An 18,588-nucleotide genomic window follows, 5' to 3' on the forward strand; every position below is an offset into this window, starting at 1 on the left:
CCCCCGAGAATATTATCCACTTCGGACCAGTGCAGGCAGTGAGTCCCCTAGTGGGTGTCCGAGTTCAAGCCAGGCCAGCAGCGGCGGCGGAGCCGAGAGCCGCGCCGCTGGCATGTACTGCGCTGCACTGGTTGCTATCGCCGCTCGGCGTCTAGCAATCAGTGCTGTCACCTGAGGAGGAAGAGAGCGCCCCAGCATTCACTGCAGAGCCTCCTTCCTCCTCTGCTGCGCGCAGAGTGGAGTGCTGGCTCCACCCACCTCCTCCCTCCAGCTACTGCACAGCACAGTGAGTGAGTGTCAGCCTAAAAACGTGAGTACGTTAAATCAGGATGCTCTTTTTAATGTTAGAAGGGGGGGGGGGCTCTGTGGGGACCCGGGACCCTGTGAGAGGGGGCTCTGTGGGGATCCTGTGAGGGGGGAATCTGTGGGGACCCTGTGAGGGGGGGGCTATGTGGGGACCCTGTGAGGGGGGGCTCTGTGGGGACCCTGTGAGGGTGGCTTTGTTGGGACCCTGTGAGGGGGGATCTGTGGGGACCCTGTGAGGGGGGCTCTGTGGGGACCCTGTGAGGGTGGCTTTGTTTGGACCCTGTGAGGGGGGATCTGATCGATGGGGACCCTGTAAGGGGGGGCTCTTTGGGGACCCTGAGGTAAGGGGGGATCTGTGGGGACCCTGATGTGAGGGGGGGCTCTGTAGGGACCCTGATGTGAGGGGGGATCTGTGGGGACCCTGTGAGGGGGGGCTCTGTGGGGACCCTGTGAGGGGGGGCTCTGTGGGGACCCTGTGAGGGGGGGGCTCTGTGGGGACCCTGTGAGGGTGGCTCTGTTGGGACCCTGTGAGGGGGGCTCTGTGGGGACCCTGATGTGATGGGGGATCTGTGGGGACCCTGATGTGATGGGGGATCTGTGGGGACCCTGTGAGGGGGGGGGCTCTCTGGGGACCCTGAGGTGAGGGGGGATCTGTGGAGACCCTGATGTGAGGGGGGGCTCTGCGGGGACCCTGATGTGAGGGGGGGCTCTGCAGGGACCCTGATGTGAGGGGGGATCTGTGGGGACCCTGATGTGAGGGGGGCTCTGCGGGGACCCTGATGTGAGGGGGGATCTGTGGGGACCCTGTGAGGGGGGGCTCTGTGGGGACCCTGTGAGGGGGGATCTGTGTGGACCCTGTGAGGGGGGATCTGTGTGGACCCTGTGAGGGGGGGCTCTGTGGGGACCCTGTGAGGGGGGCTCTGTGGGGACCCTGTGAGGGGGGATCTGTGGGGACCCTGTGAGGGGGGCTTCGTGGGGACCCTGTGAGGGGGGGCTCTGTGGGGACCCTGGGCTCTGTGTGGGGACCCTGATGTCAGAGGGGCACAGATTCTGTTTTATTGTCCCCCTTTAAGCCCTTTCCACTTTTAGCTGGGTACACACTTAAAAGAAAAGTACAGGGAAAGTTTGTTTTGCAATACAGTTCCGTAAGCAACAACTTATTTTCAGGCAGTGCCCCTCCCGAGACTAGGCTCTGGATCCACCCCTGATACACATATGTATCTATTTACGTTTATACTATTCAAGTTCTTTTCAATAGTTGAATATTGTATTAGCAAAAGCATACTTTGTCTATTTTATCGACTGTTTACTGTTTGCTTTGACCATGCTGTATGTTCTACATTTGACACTCAATAAAAACATTTTGGGAAAAAAAAAAAAAGATATAAGTCACAGTTAATTGACATGTTTTATTTTACAGCAGTATAGCATGCAGAAAACACACAGTAACATTAAACAGGGTTATACAGGAACTGCGCCATACACAATTTATTGCTGATATATAAAATTGCTTGTTTCTTTAGCGATCCTAAAACACCTGTGATATATTTTTCATATACTCTATGCAGTATCATAATTCTCTGTAATATAACATGATGATGCAGCACATTAGTAGATATGTGTCTCAATGGCTTCCAGGGTTCTCACATTTAAAACAACAGCACTGTTCGGATGCTGCATGAAAAGAAAACAGAAAGGTAAATTCACCTATTTAACATTTATTGAATTTAAAGCGAATAAGTGAAACCCTTTATAAAGTATACTTTTAAAGATAATCTCACAAGAAATGAAATGGCAGTACAGACCTTATCTTCACCTATATCTCCGGGTGCAACCTCTGCTAAAGTGCTTACTGCTTGCTGTTGTACATTCGTAGTGTTGCCATAAGAAGGATGAACCGAATACCTGTCACTTGCTTGACAAGTGATTGTGGTATATAAATGTCGTAAAGAATTCACTGGTGAATGTACAGTGAATGCAAACCTCACAACTTTTTGAGATGGGAAAAAGGGACACCTATTAGCAAAAGTACCGTATATACTCGAGTATAAGCCGACCCGAGTATAAGCCGAGACCCCTACTTTTACCACAAAAAGATGGGAAAAATCATTGACTCGAGTATAAGCCTAGGGTGAGAATGCAGGGCGGCGGGCATGGTACAGGAGAATGCAGGGTGACTGGCATGGTGCAGGAGAATGCAGGACGGCGGGCATGGTGCAGGAGAATGCAGGGCGGCGGGCATGGTGCAGGAAAATGCAGGGCGGCGGGCATGGTACAGGAGAATGCAGGGCGGCGGGCATGGTACAGGAGAATGCACGGCGGCGGGAATGGTACAGGAGAATGCAGGGTGACTGGCATGGTGCAGGAGAATGCAGGGCGACTGGCATGGTGCAGGAGAATGCAGGGTACTGGCATGGTACAGGAGAATGCAGGGTACTGGCATGGTGCAGGAGAATGCAGGGTACTGGCATGGTGCAGGAGAATGCAGGGTACTGGCATGGTGCAGGAGAATGCAGGGTACTGGCATGGTACAGGAGAATGCAGGGTACTGGCATGGTACAGGAGAATGCAGGGTACTGGCATGGTACAGGAGAATGCAGGGTACTGGCATGGTGCAGGAGAATGCAGGGTACTGGCATGGTACAAGAGGATCCGGGGTTGTGGGCATACTACAGGAGATGCAGTGCTGTGGGCATGGTACATGTGGACCATGCCCGCAGCACTGCATCCCTTGTAGTGTGCCCGCAGCCCTGCATAATGGCAGGTTGTGAAGCTGTTTCACTTACCTGTTCCAGAGGCGCCTTCATTTTAAAAATGGCGCCGCCCGGCGCCGACACGTGATTGCGCACGTGCTGCCGCCGCTCGTATACTTTCGGCTATTCCCGGCCTCTCCCGAGCGGCGCCGGGAATAGCCAAAATTACACGAGGGTGACATGTATGCGACGGGCGGTGCCATTTTTAAACCTTAAACCCGTCGGAGCGGACAGGGAATTTTTTTTTTCTTTCCTTGACTCGAGTATAAGCCGAGGGGGACGTTTTCAGCACAAAAAAATGTGCTGAAAAACTCGGCTTATACTCGAGTATATACGGTATGTGGTCATAGAACACCACCCCCCCCCCCCCCCCCCCGTCATTGCCCCTTAAAGGAGAATTGTAAAAAAAAATGATTAGCTAAACCCACTAGTACTTTTTTTCAACACTATTATTCCTTTATACTGGCTTTTGAAATTTACGGATGCAGCAATTTAGAATTTGGATGAAACATTTAACACTGTGAAATACTTTTTAAAATATAAAAAGTGCATCTTATATACAACTATATAGATCAGACCAAAATGAGGGACAAATGAGGAGGAAAGAGGGGCAGAGGGACTTTTTTCCAAATCAGGGACAGATGGGAACTATGTGAATTTTATCTTCACAACATTATATACATGCTTTATGTCATATAAGTCATGTTAAAGTAGTTGTAAACCTCTGACATGAAATATTATTTATATTATTATATAGGATTTATATAGCGCAGACAGTTTATGCAGCGCTTTACAACTTGGGGGTAGACAGTACAAATACAATAGTGTTAAAAAGAAAAAAACTAGTGCGCTCAACAACAAATTACACTCGCATCAATGATGCATATGTAAAATAAATATAAGAATTATGATCAATAGTGAAAATTCATATGCGACAAAGGACCATTAATAAACATAAACAATGTCCCCAAAGTGACAATGACACAATATGTGCAAATAAAGCAGTGAATAAAGTCTCTGAATATAAAGTCTCTAAAAATAAAGGTGATGTGGTAGATGGTTCCTTCAAATTAGTCAGCAAAAAACAACTTTCCATGCAACGCCACGTGACTCAAACACAAAAGCAAGGTGGCTCCTTACCAGATTCCCACTACCACTTGGCTTATTGAATAACCCTTACCGGGTTACCTGGCTGGGGAGAGTGTCCCGGTAAAAGCAATATCCCCACACTACATGCATCACCACGTGACAAAAAATGTATGGATTACTTCTTACCAGATGTAAAATGGAGGTAAGCTTCTAACAGTAAAATCCATGCAGAGACTCCGAAGGTAGGTACTCCTCAAGCTTGGCTTTCAGCAAATATACCGTGAAGATAAGCCTACTTCGCTGTGATAAATGCTGGATCCCAGTCGATGGATACTCAGCAAGCTAGGCTTACAGCTCCTTTATTCCTTAATCCAAAAAGCTTCCACCATGTTGTGCAACCGGCCTCCTGAAGCTCACTCCGATATCGTCACATTCAATGCCAGTCCAGCAAACACACACACACATCATAGGTTGAACTGGATGGACTGATGTCTTTTTTCAACCTCACTAACTATGTAACTATGTAAGTTGTCATAGCAAAAGCCCTTAACCTTGGTGTCCAGCTGGCTGTTTTAAAAGAAAAACGTCATTACTTGCTGTCCAATTATACTGTTAGAAGCTTACCTCCATTTCACATCTGGTAAGAAGTAATCCATCCACTTTTTGTCACGTGGTGACGCACATAGTGTAGGGATATTACTTTTACTGGGACACTCTTCCAAGCCAGTTAACCCGGTAAGGGTTATTCAATAAGCCAAGTGGTAGTGGGAATCTGGTAAGGAGCCACCTTGCTTTTGTGCTTGAGTCACGTGGCGTTGCATGGAAAGTTGTTTTTTTCTGGCTAATCTGAAGGAACCATCTACCACATCACCTTTATTTTGAGAGACTTTATATTCAGAGACTTTATTCACTGCTTTATTTGCACATATTTTGTCATTGTCACTTTGGGGACCTTGTTTATGTTTATTAATGGTCCTTTGTCACATATGAATTTTTACGAATGATCATAATTCTTATATTTATTTTACATATGCCCATTGAAGCGAATGTAATTTGTTGTTGAGCGCACTCTTTTTTTTTTCTTTTAAACACAATTTTTCACTCCTAAGTTCTTGGAGTTCTAGGTGCTGCCACATTTACATATTTGGTTAGCGCACCCTACCTCACTTTATTATCTATTTCACATAATACAAATACAATACACTTTAAATATGGACAAACCATATCCCTCTATAGTGTGTACTTGTTTCAACTAAGAACACTAAGTGTCATTTCTGCCTGTTGCTTCGTTCCTCCTCTGACAAGTTTTCCTGAGACCAGAAGAAAACAGGGGAGGGAGTTCCAGCTGATTGACAGCCTCAGCTCTGTTCCTGTGTGCAATGTGAAGGTGGTAGTGGTACATGAAAAAAAAAAATTCTGGACTAAAACTGAAACTGAAAATTCAGGATGCACTTGGCCAAAAACCGAAACCGAAATGGACAGTTTAAAAAAAAATATATATATATACTGTATATATATATATATATATATATTTTATATAATTGTATTATATTCAACTTTTGAACTAATATCATGAATTTAAATTAATTTGAATTTATTTTCAACCAGTATTGGCACCTTTTTGCTATTGGCAAAATGCTGATAACCCTATTTTTGGGCGATAGTTTTTGGCAGCCATTATCGGCACCTTTTTTTCACTCAGCAAAACGGCGATAACCCTATTTTTGGCCAACAATTTTCAGTTGCCAATATATGGGTGCATCCCTAGAAGGGGGGTGTGTCCCTTCCCTCCAATTAGCTCTCAGAGCTCTCCTCACTGAGCTCTTCAGAGTGTAACTTCAGCTCTCCTCCCCTTTTTTGACAGCTCAGACAAGCTTTATAAATTCTGGGCTTTGCAGATAAACATTGCAGATAAACAGATACTCTTTATGTCGGAGGATTTGTTATTCTCTGTGTATAACCTGAGGTCTGTCACTTAACTGGGTATATGTAAGGGATTAAGGCACTTTAACTATGCTGGTTATTTTGTCCCCCATTAATTATCTCATTAAATTGTTCTGTTGACATAATACATAATGTGCAGTCACTATTCGTTTTTGCATTAAATCATATTTTTAGACACTAAAAACTTTCAAATCTATTGGTCCAATGCCTACATTTCTCATGGTTTAGGGCTTTTTCTTAATTAAAAGTTATTTTATCTCCATTTATTATGATAGTTCTGCTCTCCCCACATACCTCACAATTACTTCCTTTATGTTGGACAGTAAAAACCCACATGCCTATATGATTTTATTTTATTTTATTTTTTTTATTACTTTTATTTTCAAAATAAAGAAACAAAATCAACAATACACGGGTTGTGTGGTGTTTTGTGAATTGAAAAATAAACTTTTTTAACTGTAAAAATTAGCAAATATTACAATGTAATGAAAACAACGCATGTGGCATCCCCGAAATATGAAATCTGAATGGGCAATTGTTTAGGTGTATCTATGGGCAAACGCAAACATTACATATATGATATAGTCTGTCACTAGTGTTAAAGCTGAATGTTTTATAGATTTTATAAAGCCACTGGTCATGCTGTCATTAGACAAAATAAAATTGATGATGATATAAAATACATTTGGGGACAGTGTTGCATGTCAAAGTATTTGTCATTTAAATCACAGCACTCAAAATTGAGAATTGGCCTGGACAGGAACAGGGTGTAACATACTGACCTTGCAGTGGTTTAAGCAAGCCATTCCTGACCTCTGTAGCTGCTTTTATGAGGTTTTTCATTCTTAAATATCCCTAAAGTGGTTGTAAGGTTTAAGGTTTTTTTTTACCTTAATGCATTCTCTGCATTAAGGTAAAAAACCTTCCATGATCAGTACCCCCCGGTCTACCTTTATACTTACCTAGGCCCTATCTCGATCCAGCACTGTGCCGAGAGCAGCAGTGCTGGTCTCTCTCTCTCCTCATAGGGCTCAGAGGCAGCAACTGGAGTCATTGGCTCCTGCGGCTATCAATCAAATCATGTGAGGAGGGATGTGCTGTGTGTGTGTCAACAGGCGCTCACAGCCTGGCTCAGGATTGAGCTGGCTTGAGTGTCTCCATAGCAAGCCGCTTACTTTGGGGGCACTTAGAAAGGAGGAGGAGCTGAGAGTGCTGGGACCTTAGAAGAAGAGGTTGGGGGCTGCTCTGTGCAATACCATTGCACAGACTAGGTAAGTATAGCATGTTTAAAATTTTAATAAAAAAAAAAACATTTATAACTTTACAATCACTTTTCGGATCACAGCAACGACTCAGGCAGTCAGTCAGTTTCTAACAGTTTAGAATTATCTGCTGGTTAATGCCTTACTGCAATGTTTTGAGCCTAGTCACCATTTGTGCATCAATTCTATCTATCTATCTATCTATCTATCTATCTATCTATCTATCTATCTATCTATCTATCTATCTATCTATCTATCTATCTATCTATCTATCTATCTATCTATCTATCTATCTATCTATCTATCTTCAAACCTTTTCTATCTATCTATCTATCTATCTATCTATCTATCTATCTATCTATCTATCTATCTATCTATCTATCTATCTATCTATCTATCTATCTATCTATCTATCTATCTATCTATGTAGTTAGTATCTATCTATCTATCTATCTATCTATCTATCTATCTATCTATCTATCTATCTATCTATCTATCTATCTATCTATCTATCTAGTTAGTATCTATCTATCTATCTAGTTAGTATCTATCTATCTATCTATCTATCTATCTATCTATCTATCTATCTATCTATCTATCTATCTATCTATCTATCTATCTATCTATCTATCTATCTATCTATCTAATTAGTATCTATCACATGGTTTTGCCATTAAGGTTTGCAAATGTATTGTTCTTTATACACACCTCTTTCCTTCACGCATGAGGTCAAAAGCCTTGTTAATCTCATCAAATGGCAAAGTGAATGTCACCAATGCATCCAAGTCAAACTTTTTAGATAGGTACTCAGATACCAGCTTTGGAACATTGTCCACACTCTTCCAGCCTGTTAAATAAGTTAATAACTTGGTTAAAAAAAAAATAAATACTAAAAATATGTCCAAAACAAGTATGTGTATAGATTGTTAGCTTTATTTATGTATTATTTCCTGAATATCAATCTTACCTCCAAAGAATGTGGCTCTCAATGTACGTCCCATTATCAGCTGAAATGGAGCAACTGGTACACCCTCTTCTGCCAGTGAAACACCAACAATTGCACATGTTCCCCAGCCTACAGTGGTGCACTCCAGTGCTGCTTTCTGGAAAACAACAGATATTAAAGCAAGGAGTACTGTATTGGTCATGCCAGTGGAAGTAGCATATATGAGTTTTAAAGTGCATATAAGCAATAAATGTATAATATTTTAGCATTTAGCATGATTATTTTGTTATAACTGTTTAAAAAAAAAGCTGCCCATTCTGTTAGTATTGTATCCAGATATCAGCATTGACTACAAAACACCATAGCTCTCAATTTTCTAAGGTGGGAACCAGGGACACCTATCAGCAAGAAGATGTAGGCATGGGACACATCCACTGCAATGCCCCATTAAAGGAGATTTAAATGAGAAGAAAAAAAGGTTCAAACCCACAAGTGCTTTTTGTTGTTATTATTATTCCTTTGTGTTGGCTTTTGATATGTACAAATGCAGCAAAATAATAATTTCAGATAGATAAATAGTGCATTTTATATACAGCTATATAGATCAGACAAAAATGAAGGACAAATGAGGAGGAAAAGGGGACAGAGGGACTTTGTTCCAAATTAGGGACAGTTTCTGGAAATCAGGGACAGTTGGGAGCTATGAAACATCTCCTATGTTATGTAGAGGAGGAGTTGGTTTTTAGTCCTAACACATTCCTTTCCTAGGGTTACAACACTGCTCCTGCTAGTTACTGTACAAATGTCTAGGACAGAAAGTGTGTTCCTCCCTGGATCACCAGGTCAAGATAAAGAAGAAAAGTTTGTAAAAAAAAGGAATGCAGCCATCTAAGGACTGTTAAGCTGCAATACATTAAAATGTTGTTCCCGAGTTTAGGTTCCCTTTAAGTAAGAAGGAAAGTTTAGAAGAAACTTTTTAAGTTTTAACCCATGCATCTTCCTTTTGCATTCAGGTCTGACAGCACAGAATGATTTTATTAAAATAGCCCTTACAAAGGACCAGTAGCCCACTAGAGACTGAACTAGCTAACATATGTCTTCACACAAAGCAGCCCTTCTGCTACATTTTACAGATGGTAAACCCATATGCACCCAAAATATACAGTATATGGGCAGATTTTCAGAGTTATATTTTAAATGCTTAAAATAATTTTTTTTTTCTGGTAAATTTAGTTTATAAAAAACTTGCTATCGGTAATCACCCCCCCCCCCCAATTAGAAATAGATATCTAAACTGTCTCACTAACTTATGTTTGTGCTATGTTAAAATCTAACAACTAATACAGTTCTAACCTAAAAAATACAAAGTACTTTTATTTTGCAGAATCAAAAATACAGGAATACAGGGGTACTTTTCCTAAGAAAATCATCTATTTTTTAACTCAAATATTACATACATACCAATATACGTAAATAGGCATTTAAAAGAGCAAGACATGACTTATTCAGTTTTAGACTGTAGACATGCTAGTATGGTGATGTATGTTATTCTATGGCTGTAAAGTTAATGTATGCGCTGAATTTTCTGAAACAGAGAACATTAAAATACTTACCATGACATCAATAATTCCAATACACTCAATAGCAAAGTCCACCCCACCATTGGTAAGTTCAGCTATGACTTGCTGAATAGGCTTTTCATAGTCATTTGGGCTGATGCATTCAGTAGCTCCAAGCTCCAGTGCTTTTGGAAATTTGTCTTTGTTGATGTCAATGCCAATGATGCGAGTTGCACCGGCTGCTTTACATCCCATGACAGCTGAGAGGCCAACTCCTCCCAAACCAAAGACGGCACACGAAGAGCCAGGCTCAACCTACAAGAGGAACAAGATGAATCCACCAATACCACGTTGAAGAGCTACTGAACTAAATACATTTGCCAGATTTTGTGATTGTATTAAAATTAAAACATTTTGCTGCAAAAAAGTCTAGTCTATGCATTGTTCACAGCAATTCTGGTAAAGGTCCTCTGACACCGAAGGTAAAGATGCCAAAGTACATAAATGAAAGCTGCTGTCCATCACCCTTTCCATTGTCACATTTTAGTATATGGAAAATGGAAGGGCATGGAGGGGAAATTGTCGCTGTTGCTAAGAGGTTAAACCAGTATAGCGTAGACTTTATTCACGACCATGTGTGCAGTAACATGAATTTTTTATACTTTGAATTGTGTTATGTTAAGGTTCTAATGAGGCTGTTTTTGGCAACCGAGTGCATTACAAAGCACAGTCCATTTACATTTGTATAATTTAGGTGTGTTCCTGGGAAAGTGCCTAATTGTTAGCACTGGGTACAGGGGGTGGGGTGCCTTTCAGGCTGAGAGACAATGCACTACTGATCGACCGATATTGGTCTTTCATTACAGATACCGATACAGATATTTTGGCCAATTCATATCGGTATCGGCAGATATTGGCCGATATTTTTGTACATTTAAAAAAAAAAAAAATTTTATTTATTTATTTTTGGCTGTTTTGAATGCTGTTATTTTTTTTAATCTGGCGCCAGACAGTACCTGGAAGTGATGTCACTCATGACATAACTTCCAGGTTTTTGCATGGAGACCCGATCAGAGCCAAATGCGGCTTTGATCGGGTTTTCGGTGACCATGAAGGCTGGTTGCCTGGGTCTCCCAGTGGGACGGGAGACCCGGGCAAGCTGCGGAAGGCGGTGGGAGGGGGGGGGACGTCCCTCCCGCTCATTGTAATGACAGCCGAGCGGCTTCTCAGCTTCTCATTGCCTGACCTCACGAATGCGCTTCTAGAAGAATGGTCAAACATTCTCATAGACACACTCCTAAACCTTGTAGACAGCCTTCCCAGTAGAGTTGAAGCTGTTATAGGGTGGGCCAACTCACTATTGAACCCTACAGACTAAGACTGGGATACCATTAAAGTCTATGCGCGTGTAAAGGCAGGTGTCCCATTACTTTTGGTAATATAGTGTATATTTAATGTATACGTTCAGCATAGATATAACACAATTACCACCATACCTTAGCAGTGTTGATAGCTGCACCATAGCCAGTAGAAAACCCACAGCCAATCAGACAGACTTTATCCAGAGGGGCCGTGTCATCAATTTTGGCCACGGATGTTTCAGCACACACTGTGTATTCCGAGAAAGTGCTGGTGCCCATGAAATGGTACAGTTGCTTCCCCTTGCAGCTAAACCGGCTTGTGTTATCGGCCATAAAATCTTGATCAGAGATGGCAGTTTTAATTTTGCTGTTAAAAAAAAAAAAGTCAGAACAATCACGCTGTCTATTTCTTAGGTGATCTGCAGGGGTGGGGGCAATGTCTTAAGAATATAAATATTAATACAGCATAATTTTGCCTAAAATAAACCTATAGGAGAGGGATGTAAAAAGAAACTGCAGTTTTCTGCTTTTATTTATTATGCTCTATAGTAATATGCAGGAAATTTAGATGTTACCTTGGTTTTATTTGACATGTATCGCCCTTGCATGTGCTTTTTGCTGCAAAGGTCAGGTATAGGTGAGGTCAGTGGACATTTGTTTGTACTGTTGGAATACTGGTGAGGGGACGCACTGGACACCTTTGCTGCCATTGTGCTATATGCTGGGTGTCCAGTACACTCCTGTGCCTTTATGGAAGGGTGGGCTCCCTCGAGGCTTACCTGCCCTCAATCTATCCTTTATTATTCATGTGCTTCCACTATGGAGGCTCTCACAAATTTATACAGGTAGGACTTCAGATAATAATGGGGTGCCATGAAGAGGCTCTGTAGCTTACACATGTATTTTCAATTGTGTGCAAACTAAAACTCTGTTTTTAACCACTTGCCGACCGCCAGCAGTACATACACAGCGGCAGGTCGGCTCTCTCCCTCGAAATAACGTAACTGTACATCGCTTTGCGGGACCACAAGTGGGGGCACATGTGCACGCCGAATCACCAAAGGGAAAGCTGATCTGCAAATCCGGCGGCCACAATTGCAGCTGGGCACCCGCGATCGCTCCCTGTGGAGACAGGACAGTGGTCTGCCGTTGTAAACAGTTTTGTTCAATGAACATAGGGCTCCTATTTAGGAACAGAGATGTATAGTAACTAAGTAGAACTACTTCACTACTGTACTTAAGTACCGAAAGGCGGTATCTAGAGTATCTACTTTCCTAGAGTAGAATTTTTTTCTCCTACTTCCACTTTTACTTCACTACATTTTTTCAATGATTTCAATACTTCTACTCCGATATATATTTTTTGTGCTGCATAGTTACTCGTTACTATTATAAAAATTACCAATGCCAGAACAGTAGATGGCAGGTTTCATGAAGCTCAAAACATGTGTATTATCAGCGCATACGAAAATAAAAGCTACTGTATGTATAAATAAAAGCTGCATTTGAAATAATAAAAAACAATATGATGTTCAGACTTTTGACTTCTTTCTTTAATAACTACATAACACAGTACTTGTACTTTTACTTTCAGTACTTGAGTAGCAATTTTTCTTTCAAAACTACTGGTACTTTTACTTTCAGTACTTGGTAGCAGAATTTTTAAAAAAACTACTTGCAATACTTAAGTACAAAAAATGTTGAATACTTTAGTACTTCTACTCAAGTCACTTTTTGATCGAGTACTTCCACTTCTACTCAAGTCACTTTTTGATCTCGTGAACCGAACAGTATGTTGTTTACCGGGCGCCCGCATTCGGCATATCGCAGATCTGGCAGACAGATTGTTGTGCGGGGCTGGGGATGACCCAGCGGTCATGGTGCATGTGGGCACTAATGACAAAGTTAAAGGTAGGTGGAGGATCCTTAAGAACGATTTCAGGGACTTAGGTAATAGATTGAGGAAAAGGACCTCCAAGGTGGTTTTCTCTGAAATACTGCCTGTACCTCGAGCCACACAGGAGAGGCAGAAGGAGATTAGGGAACTTAACAAGTGGCTTAGGAACTGGTGTAGGAAGGAGGGGTTTGGGTTCCTGGAGAACTGGGCTGACCTCTCAGTCGGCTACCGGCTCTTTAGTAAGGATGGGCTGCACCTTAATGGGGGCGGTACAGCTCTTTTGGGGAGAAAGATGGCCATCAAGTTGGAGGAGCTTTTAAACTAGGAGACGGGGGGGGAGCTCAGGAGTAGAGTCAGTTAGGAGGGAGCAAAGGACTGAAGGCAGTTGTAGGGTCAGCAGCGACAGTAGGTCCACAACGTCTATTGGTAGGTCTGTGCGGGAGAACCGCAGACCAAACAGGAATAAACATAACCAATCACGTTTAACTTCCGTAAAACTAAGAGGGGTATATTACAAAAAGGTGTCCGATAATATTAAGAAGCAAAATAATATATTCAAACACTAGCAGCGCTAAATAAACAAACTAAGGAATAAAATCCAAAGTCCTTAAATGGGTATTTCCAGGTCATGTGGTGAGTTGGTTAGACACAATCCTTTTATCCCAGGGAGGGTGTGAGGGGTCCTGGCCGTAGCACCTGATTTCCACCACCACTTTGTGCTCCCCCCCCTATTCTTAAAACTCACCAGAGAATGGTGAATCAAGATCCTTCAAGGAATTCCGCCACTAGATTCCAACATTGGACACTGGACCACTTTTCCTCTATTAGCTGTACAATCTCCTCCGTTGCCAACAAACCATGTAAGTGAACAAGAGTGGGGCGACAATAGTGTAATTCCGCCAATAACGTTTATTAAACACTAAAAACAACCAAATGTAGCCCCGCTCCCCTCAGGATGTCTACTTACAGGAAATAATAAATAGTGAAGGCATTGAGTAAAAATGTAATGTAAATTCCGCTGGATCCCTCTGTACCAAACCTTGTGCAATCTGGAGAGGGCTCCGGCGTGTATGTAGATGTCCTTATGCGACCGCGCACGACGGCTCTGACGCGTTTCGTCCTCCGACTTCCACAGAGAGCCCGTGTGCGCGGCGCGGTCGTAAGCTATTTATAAATGTGCCGGCAAAGGCGCACTCGCGCCAAAACCAGCGTCACCCGGAAGTGAATGCCCATTACATACTTCCGGTAATGATCACTTCCGGCGTATAGACCCGCTCCGCCCCGCGTCACAGCGCGGGACTTGCGGCACGCCGGAAGTGCATCATTAATGTAAACATCCGGTCGGCTTTGATGACGATGCTAAAGGAAGATACCTCCCTGTGCTGAATGTCAAATCTCGCGTCTCACAGACACGAAATTCAACCCATCCCCGCTAAAGGGGGGTTGTCATCTAGCCGCATCCTTATACCAAATCACAGGAAATCCAGGATCTTTTGGCCTGAGGTGTTAGTTATTTAGAGACATGAATGCAAACATAAATTTCACTGAATGCCATTCACCTCACACAAAATATATGTCATTGTTAAAACCACACATATAAAACTCATAAATAATCCCATAAAAAAGAAAGTTGATTGCAAGTATGTAATAGATAAGGAAAACTTCACATCCCTAATAAAAAACAGTTGGAATTAAATTGTCTCATTTATCTAAAATATAAAGTAATAAATCAAGATTAAAATTTACAATTAAAGAATTATAATTAAAAGTCACATACGGATATAACATAATAATCACCAAAGGTACCTAATTTTACGGTGATCTCATACACTCCCAACAAAAGAAAGTTAATAATACAGCACTAGTCAAGTATTACTTTAAATAAATGTGCAAAGCGAGACCTCATATCAACTACTGTCACGTGTTTTTTTACTGTTCCAAGTGAATAGATATAACATATTATAGATATAAAAACACGTGACAGTAGTTGATATGAGGTCTCGCTTTGCACATTTATTTAAAGTAATACTTGACTAGTGCTGTATTATTAACTTTCTTTTGTTGGGAGTGTATGAGATCACCGTAAAATTAGGTACCTTTGGTGATTATTATGTTATATCCGTATGTGACTTTTAATTATAATTCTTTAATTGTAAATTTTAATCTTGATTTATTACTTTATATTTTAGATAAATGAGACAATTTAATTCCAACTGTTTTTTATTAGGGATGTGAAGTTTTCCTTATCTATTACATACTTGCAATCAACTTTCTTTTTTATGGGATTATTTATGAGTTTTATATGTGTGGTTTTAACAATGACATATATTTTGTGTGAGGTGAATGGCATTCAGTGAAATTTATGTTTGCATTCATGTCTCTAAATAACTAACACCTCAGGCCAAAAGATCCTGGATTTCCTGTGATTTGGTATAAGGATGCGGCTAGATGACAACCCCCCTTTAGCGGGGATGGGTTGAATTTCGTGTCTGTGAGACGCGAGATTTGACATTCAGCACAGGGAGGTATCTTCCTTTAGCATCGTCATCAAAGCCGACCGGATGTTTACATTAATGATGCACTTCCGGCGTGCCGCAAGTCCCGCGCTGTGACGCGGGGCGGAGCGGGTCTATACGCCGGAAGTGATCATTACCGGAAGTATGTAATGGGCATTCACTTCCGGGTGACGCTGGTTTTGGCGCGAGTGCGCCTTTGCCGGCACATTTATAAATAGCTTACGACCGCGCCGCGCACACGGGCTCTCTGTGGAAGTCGGAGGACGAAACGCGTCAGAGCCGTCGTGCGCGGTCGCATAAGGACATCTACATACACGCCGGAGCCCTCTCCAGATTGCACAAGGTTTGGTACAGAGGGATCCAGCGGAATTTACATTACATTTTTACTCAATGCCTTCACTATTTATTATTTCCTGTAAGTAGACATCCTGAGGGGAGCGGGGCTACATTTGGTTGTTTTTAGTGTTTAATAAACGTTATTGGCGGAATTACACTATTGTCGCCCCACTCTTGTTCACTTACATGGTTTGTTGGCAACGGAGGAGATTGTACAGCTAATAGAGGAAAAGTGGTCCAGTGTCCAATGTTGGAATCTAGTGGCGGAATTCCTTGAAGGATCTTGATTCACCATTCTCTGGTGAGTTTTAAGAATAGGGGGGGGAGCACAAAGTGGTGGTGGAAATCAGGTGCTACGGCCAGGACCCCTCACACCCTCCCTGGGATAAAAGGATTGTGTCTAACCAACTCACCACATGACCTGGAAATACCCATTTAAGGACTTTGGATTTTATTCCTTAGTTTGTTTATTTAGCGCTGCTAGTGTTTGAATATATTATTTTGCTTCTTAATATTATCGGACACCTTTTTGTAGTTGATCTTATCCTTTATAGCAGCTGCTTTGACGTCAAGTCGTTATTATTGATTTTATTCTTGTGCCTTCTTATTTATTTTAGCGCAGGGTGAGTGTATTTATAGGATTTTAATTTTCATATATTTATCACTCCTTACTGTCTAAGAGGGGTATATGCTAATGCCAGGAGCCTAGCTAATAAAATGGATGACTTGGAAATGTTAGTACATGAGGAGGACATAGACCTAGTGGGAATAACGGAGACTTGGTTCGACCCCTCACATGACTGGCTGGCAAATATCCAAGGGTATTCAGTGTACCGGAAGGACAGGGTAGGAAAAAGAGGGGGAGGGGTATGTCTCTACGTCAAGAATAATGTAAGGGTGATAGAGAGGAGTGACATTACGGAAGGGATGAGTATGGAGTTAGAATCCGTGTGGGTAGAACTCCATAGGGAAGGAGAAAAGGGAAAAGTAATTGTGGGGGTTTGCTATAGGCCACCTAAACAAGGGGAGGAGGTAGAGCTGGAATTTTTAGCACTTTTGGGTAAAGTGGCAAAGCTAGGATCAGTCATCATATTGGGGGACTTCAATTATCCCGACATTGACTGGGGAGAGGGGACTACACACTCACATAAGGGCCGTCAATTCACGGAAACCTTACTGGATAATTACATGTCACAGTTGGTGGATTCCCCTACCAGAGAAAACACAATCCTGGATCTATTGATCACTAATGACCCAGACCTAATCTCGGAGGTAGGAGTCCAGGACAACCTGGGCTCTAGCGATCACAGGATGATCACATTTAGCGTAAATAACAATATAGCAAGGCAAGTGGGGAACATAAGAACCCTTAACTTCAGAAGGGCAAACTTTCCAAAATTGTACTTGTTGATGGAAAGGGTAAACTGGGACCGAACCCTGGGATCCCTGACCACAGAGGAAAAATGGGAATGCTTTAGGAACATATTAAGCAAAGGCATCTTGCAGTGCATTCCTATGGGAAATAAATTTAGAAGGGACAAAGCCAAACCTGGCTGGCTAAACCGGAGCGTTAAAAAACTTATTAGGGGAAAAAAATTGGCCTTCAGGAAATATAAATCAGAGGGCACAGTATTGGCTTTCGACCAATACAAGGAGGCAAATAGGAAGTGTAAACACAAAATCAAGATGGCTAAAATAGACTTTGAGAGACAAATAGCGGAGGATAGCAAAAAAAACCCAAAGAAATTCTTTAAGTATATCAACAGCAAAAAAACTAGGGCAGAGCATATTGCACACATAATTAACAATGATGGGAGGATGGTTACAGAGGACACTGAAAAAGCAACCGTACTGAATGCTTTTTTCTCATCAGTCTTTACACAGGAATCGGAGGGGTACACTGACCCTGACTGTATAGTCAGTAGTAATACACAGGACTTGCCACTATGGTTAACAGAGGGGGAAATCAGGGAAAGGCTGGATAAACTCAACACAAACAAATCACCAGGCCCGGATGGCGTACATCCGAGAGTACTCAAGGAACTCAGTAAGGTTATATCCAGACCACTGTTCCTGATCTTTGCGGACAGTATTAGGACAGGAGATGTACCAGGGAAGTGGAGGAAAGCTAACGTGATTCCGATATTCAAAAAGGGTCAGAGGCATATACCGGGAAATTATAGGCCTGTCAGTCTGACATCAGTAGTATGTAAACTTCTGGAGGGGATGATAAGGGACTATATCGTAGAGTTTGCTAAGGACAACAGCATCATCAGTAGTAACCAGCACGGGTTTACAAATGGGCGTTCTTGTCAAACCAATCTCTTAACATTCTACGAGGAGGTGAGCTGTGAGCTAGATAGGGGCAGACCAGTGGATGTGGTGTACCTAGATTTTGCTAAGGCGTTTGATACAGTTCCCCATAAGCGCTTAATTTATAAAATAAGGTCTGCAGGTATCGACAGCAGGGTTTGCTCTTGGATACGGAACTGGCTAAAAGGGCGTGTCCAAAGGGTGGTAATAAACAGCGCGTACTCAGACTGGTCTGAGGTAGTAAGCGGGGTCCCCCAAGGCTCAGTCCTAGGACCAACCTTGTTCAATTTATTCATAAACAGCATT

At 42.2% G+C, this 18,588-nt stretch overlaps 1 protein-coding gene across 1 annotated transcript in view; it reads right to left on the reverse strand.

Moving 5' to 3' along the window:
* LOC309548663 (uncharacterized protein) overlaps nt 1–18,588 on the reverse strand; it is a 138,974-nt gene that overhangs the window by 79,713 nt on the left and 40,673 nt on the right. Inside the window, exons 5-9 of the mRNA XM_082248627.1 lie at nt 11,356–11,587; nt 9,914–10,174; nt 8,322–8,457; nt 8,063–8,201; nt 1,966–1,980 (exon numbers count right to left, since the gene is read on the reverse strand). Of these exons, the coding sequence (XP_082104753.1) occupies nt 1,966–1,980; nt 8,063–8,201; nt 8,322–8,457; nt 9,914–10,174; nt 11,356–11,587 (783 nt within the window). The remainder of the gene's footprint in view (nt 1–1,965; nt 1,981–8,062; nt 8,202–8,321; nt 8,458–9,913; nt 10,175–11,355; nt 11,588–18,588) is intronic.

The sequence above is a fragment of the Pelophylax lessonae genome (genome assembly GCF_965119305.1).
Source record: "Pelophylax lessonae genome assembly, chromosome: 1".
NCBI lineage: Eukaryota > Metazoa > Chordata > Amphibia > Anura > Ranidae > Pelophylax > Pelophylax lessonae.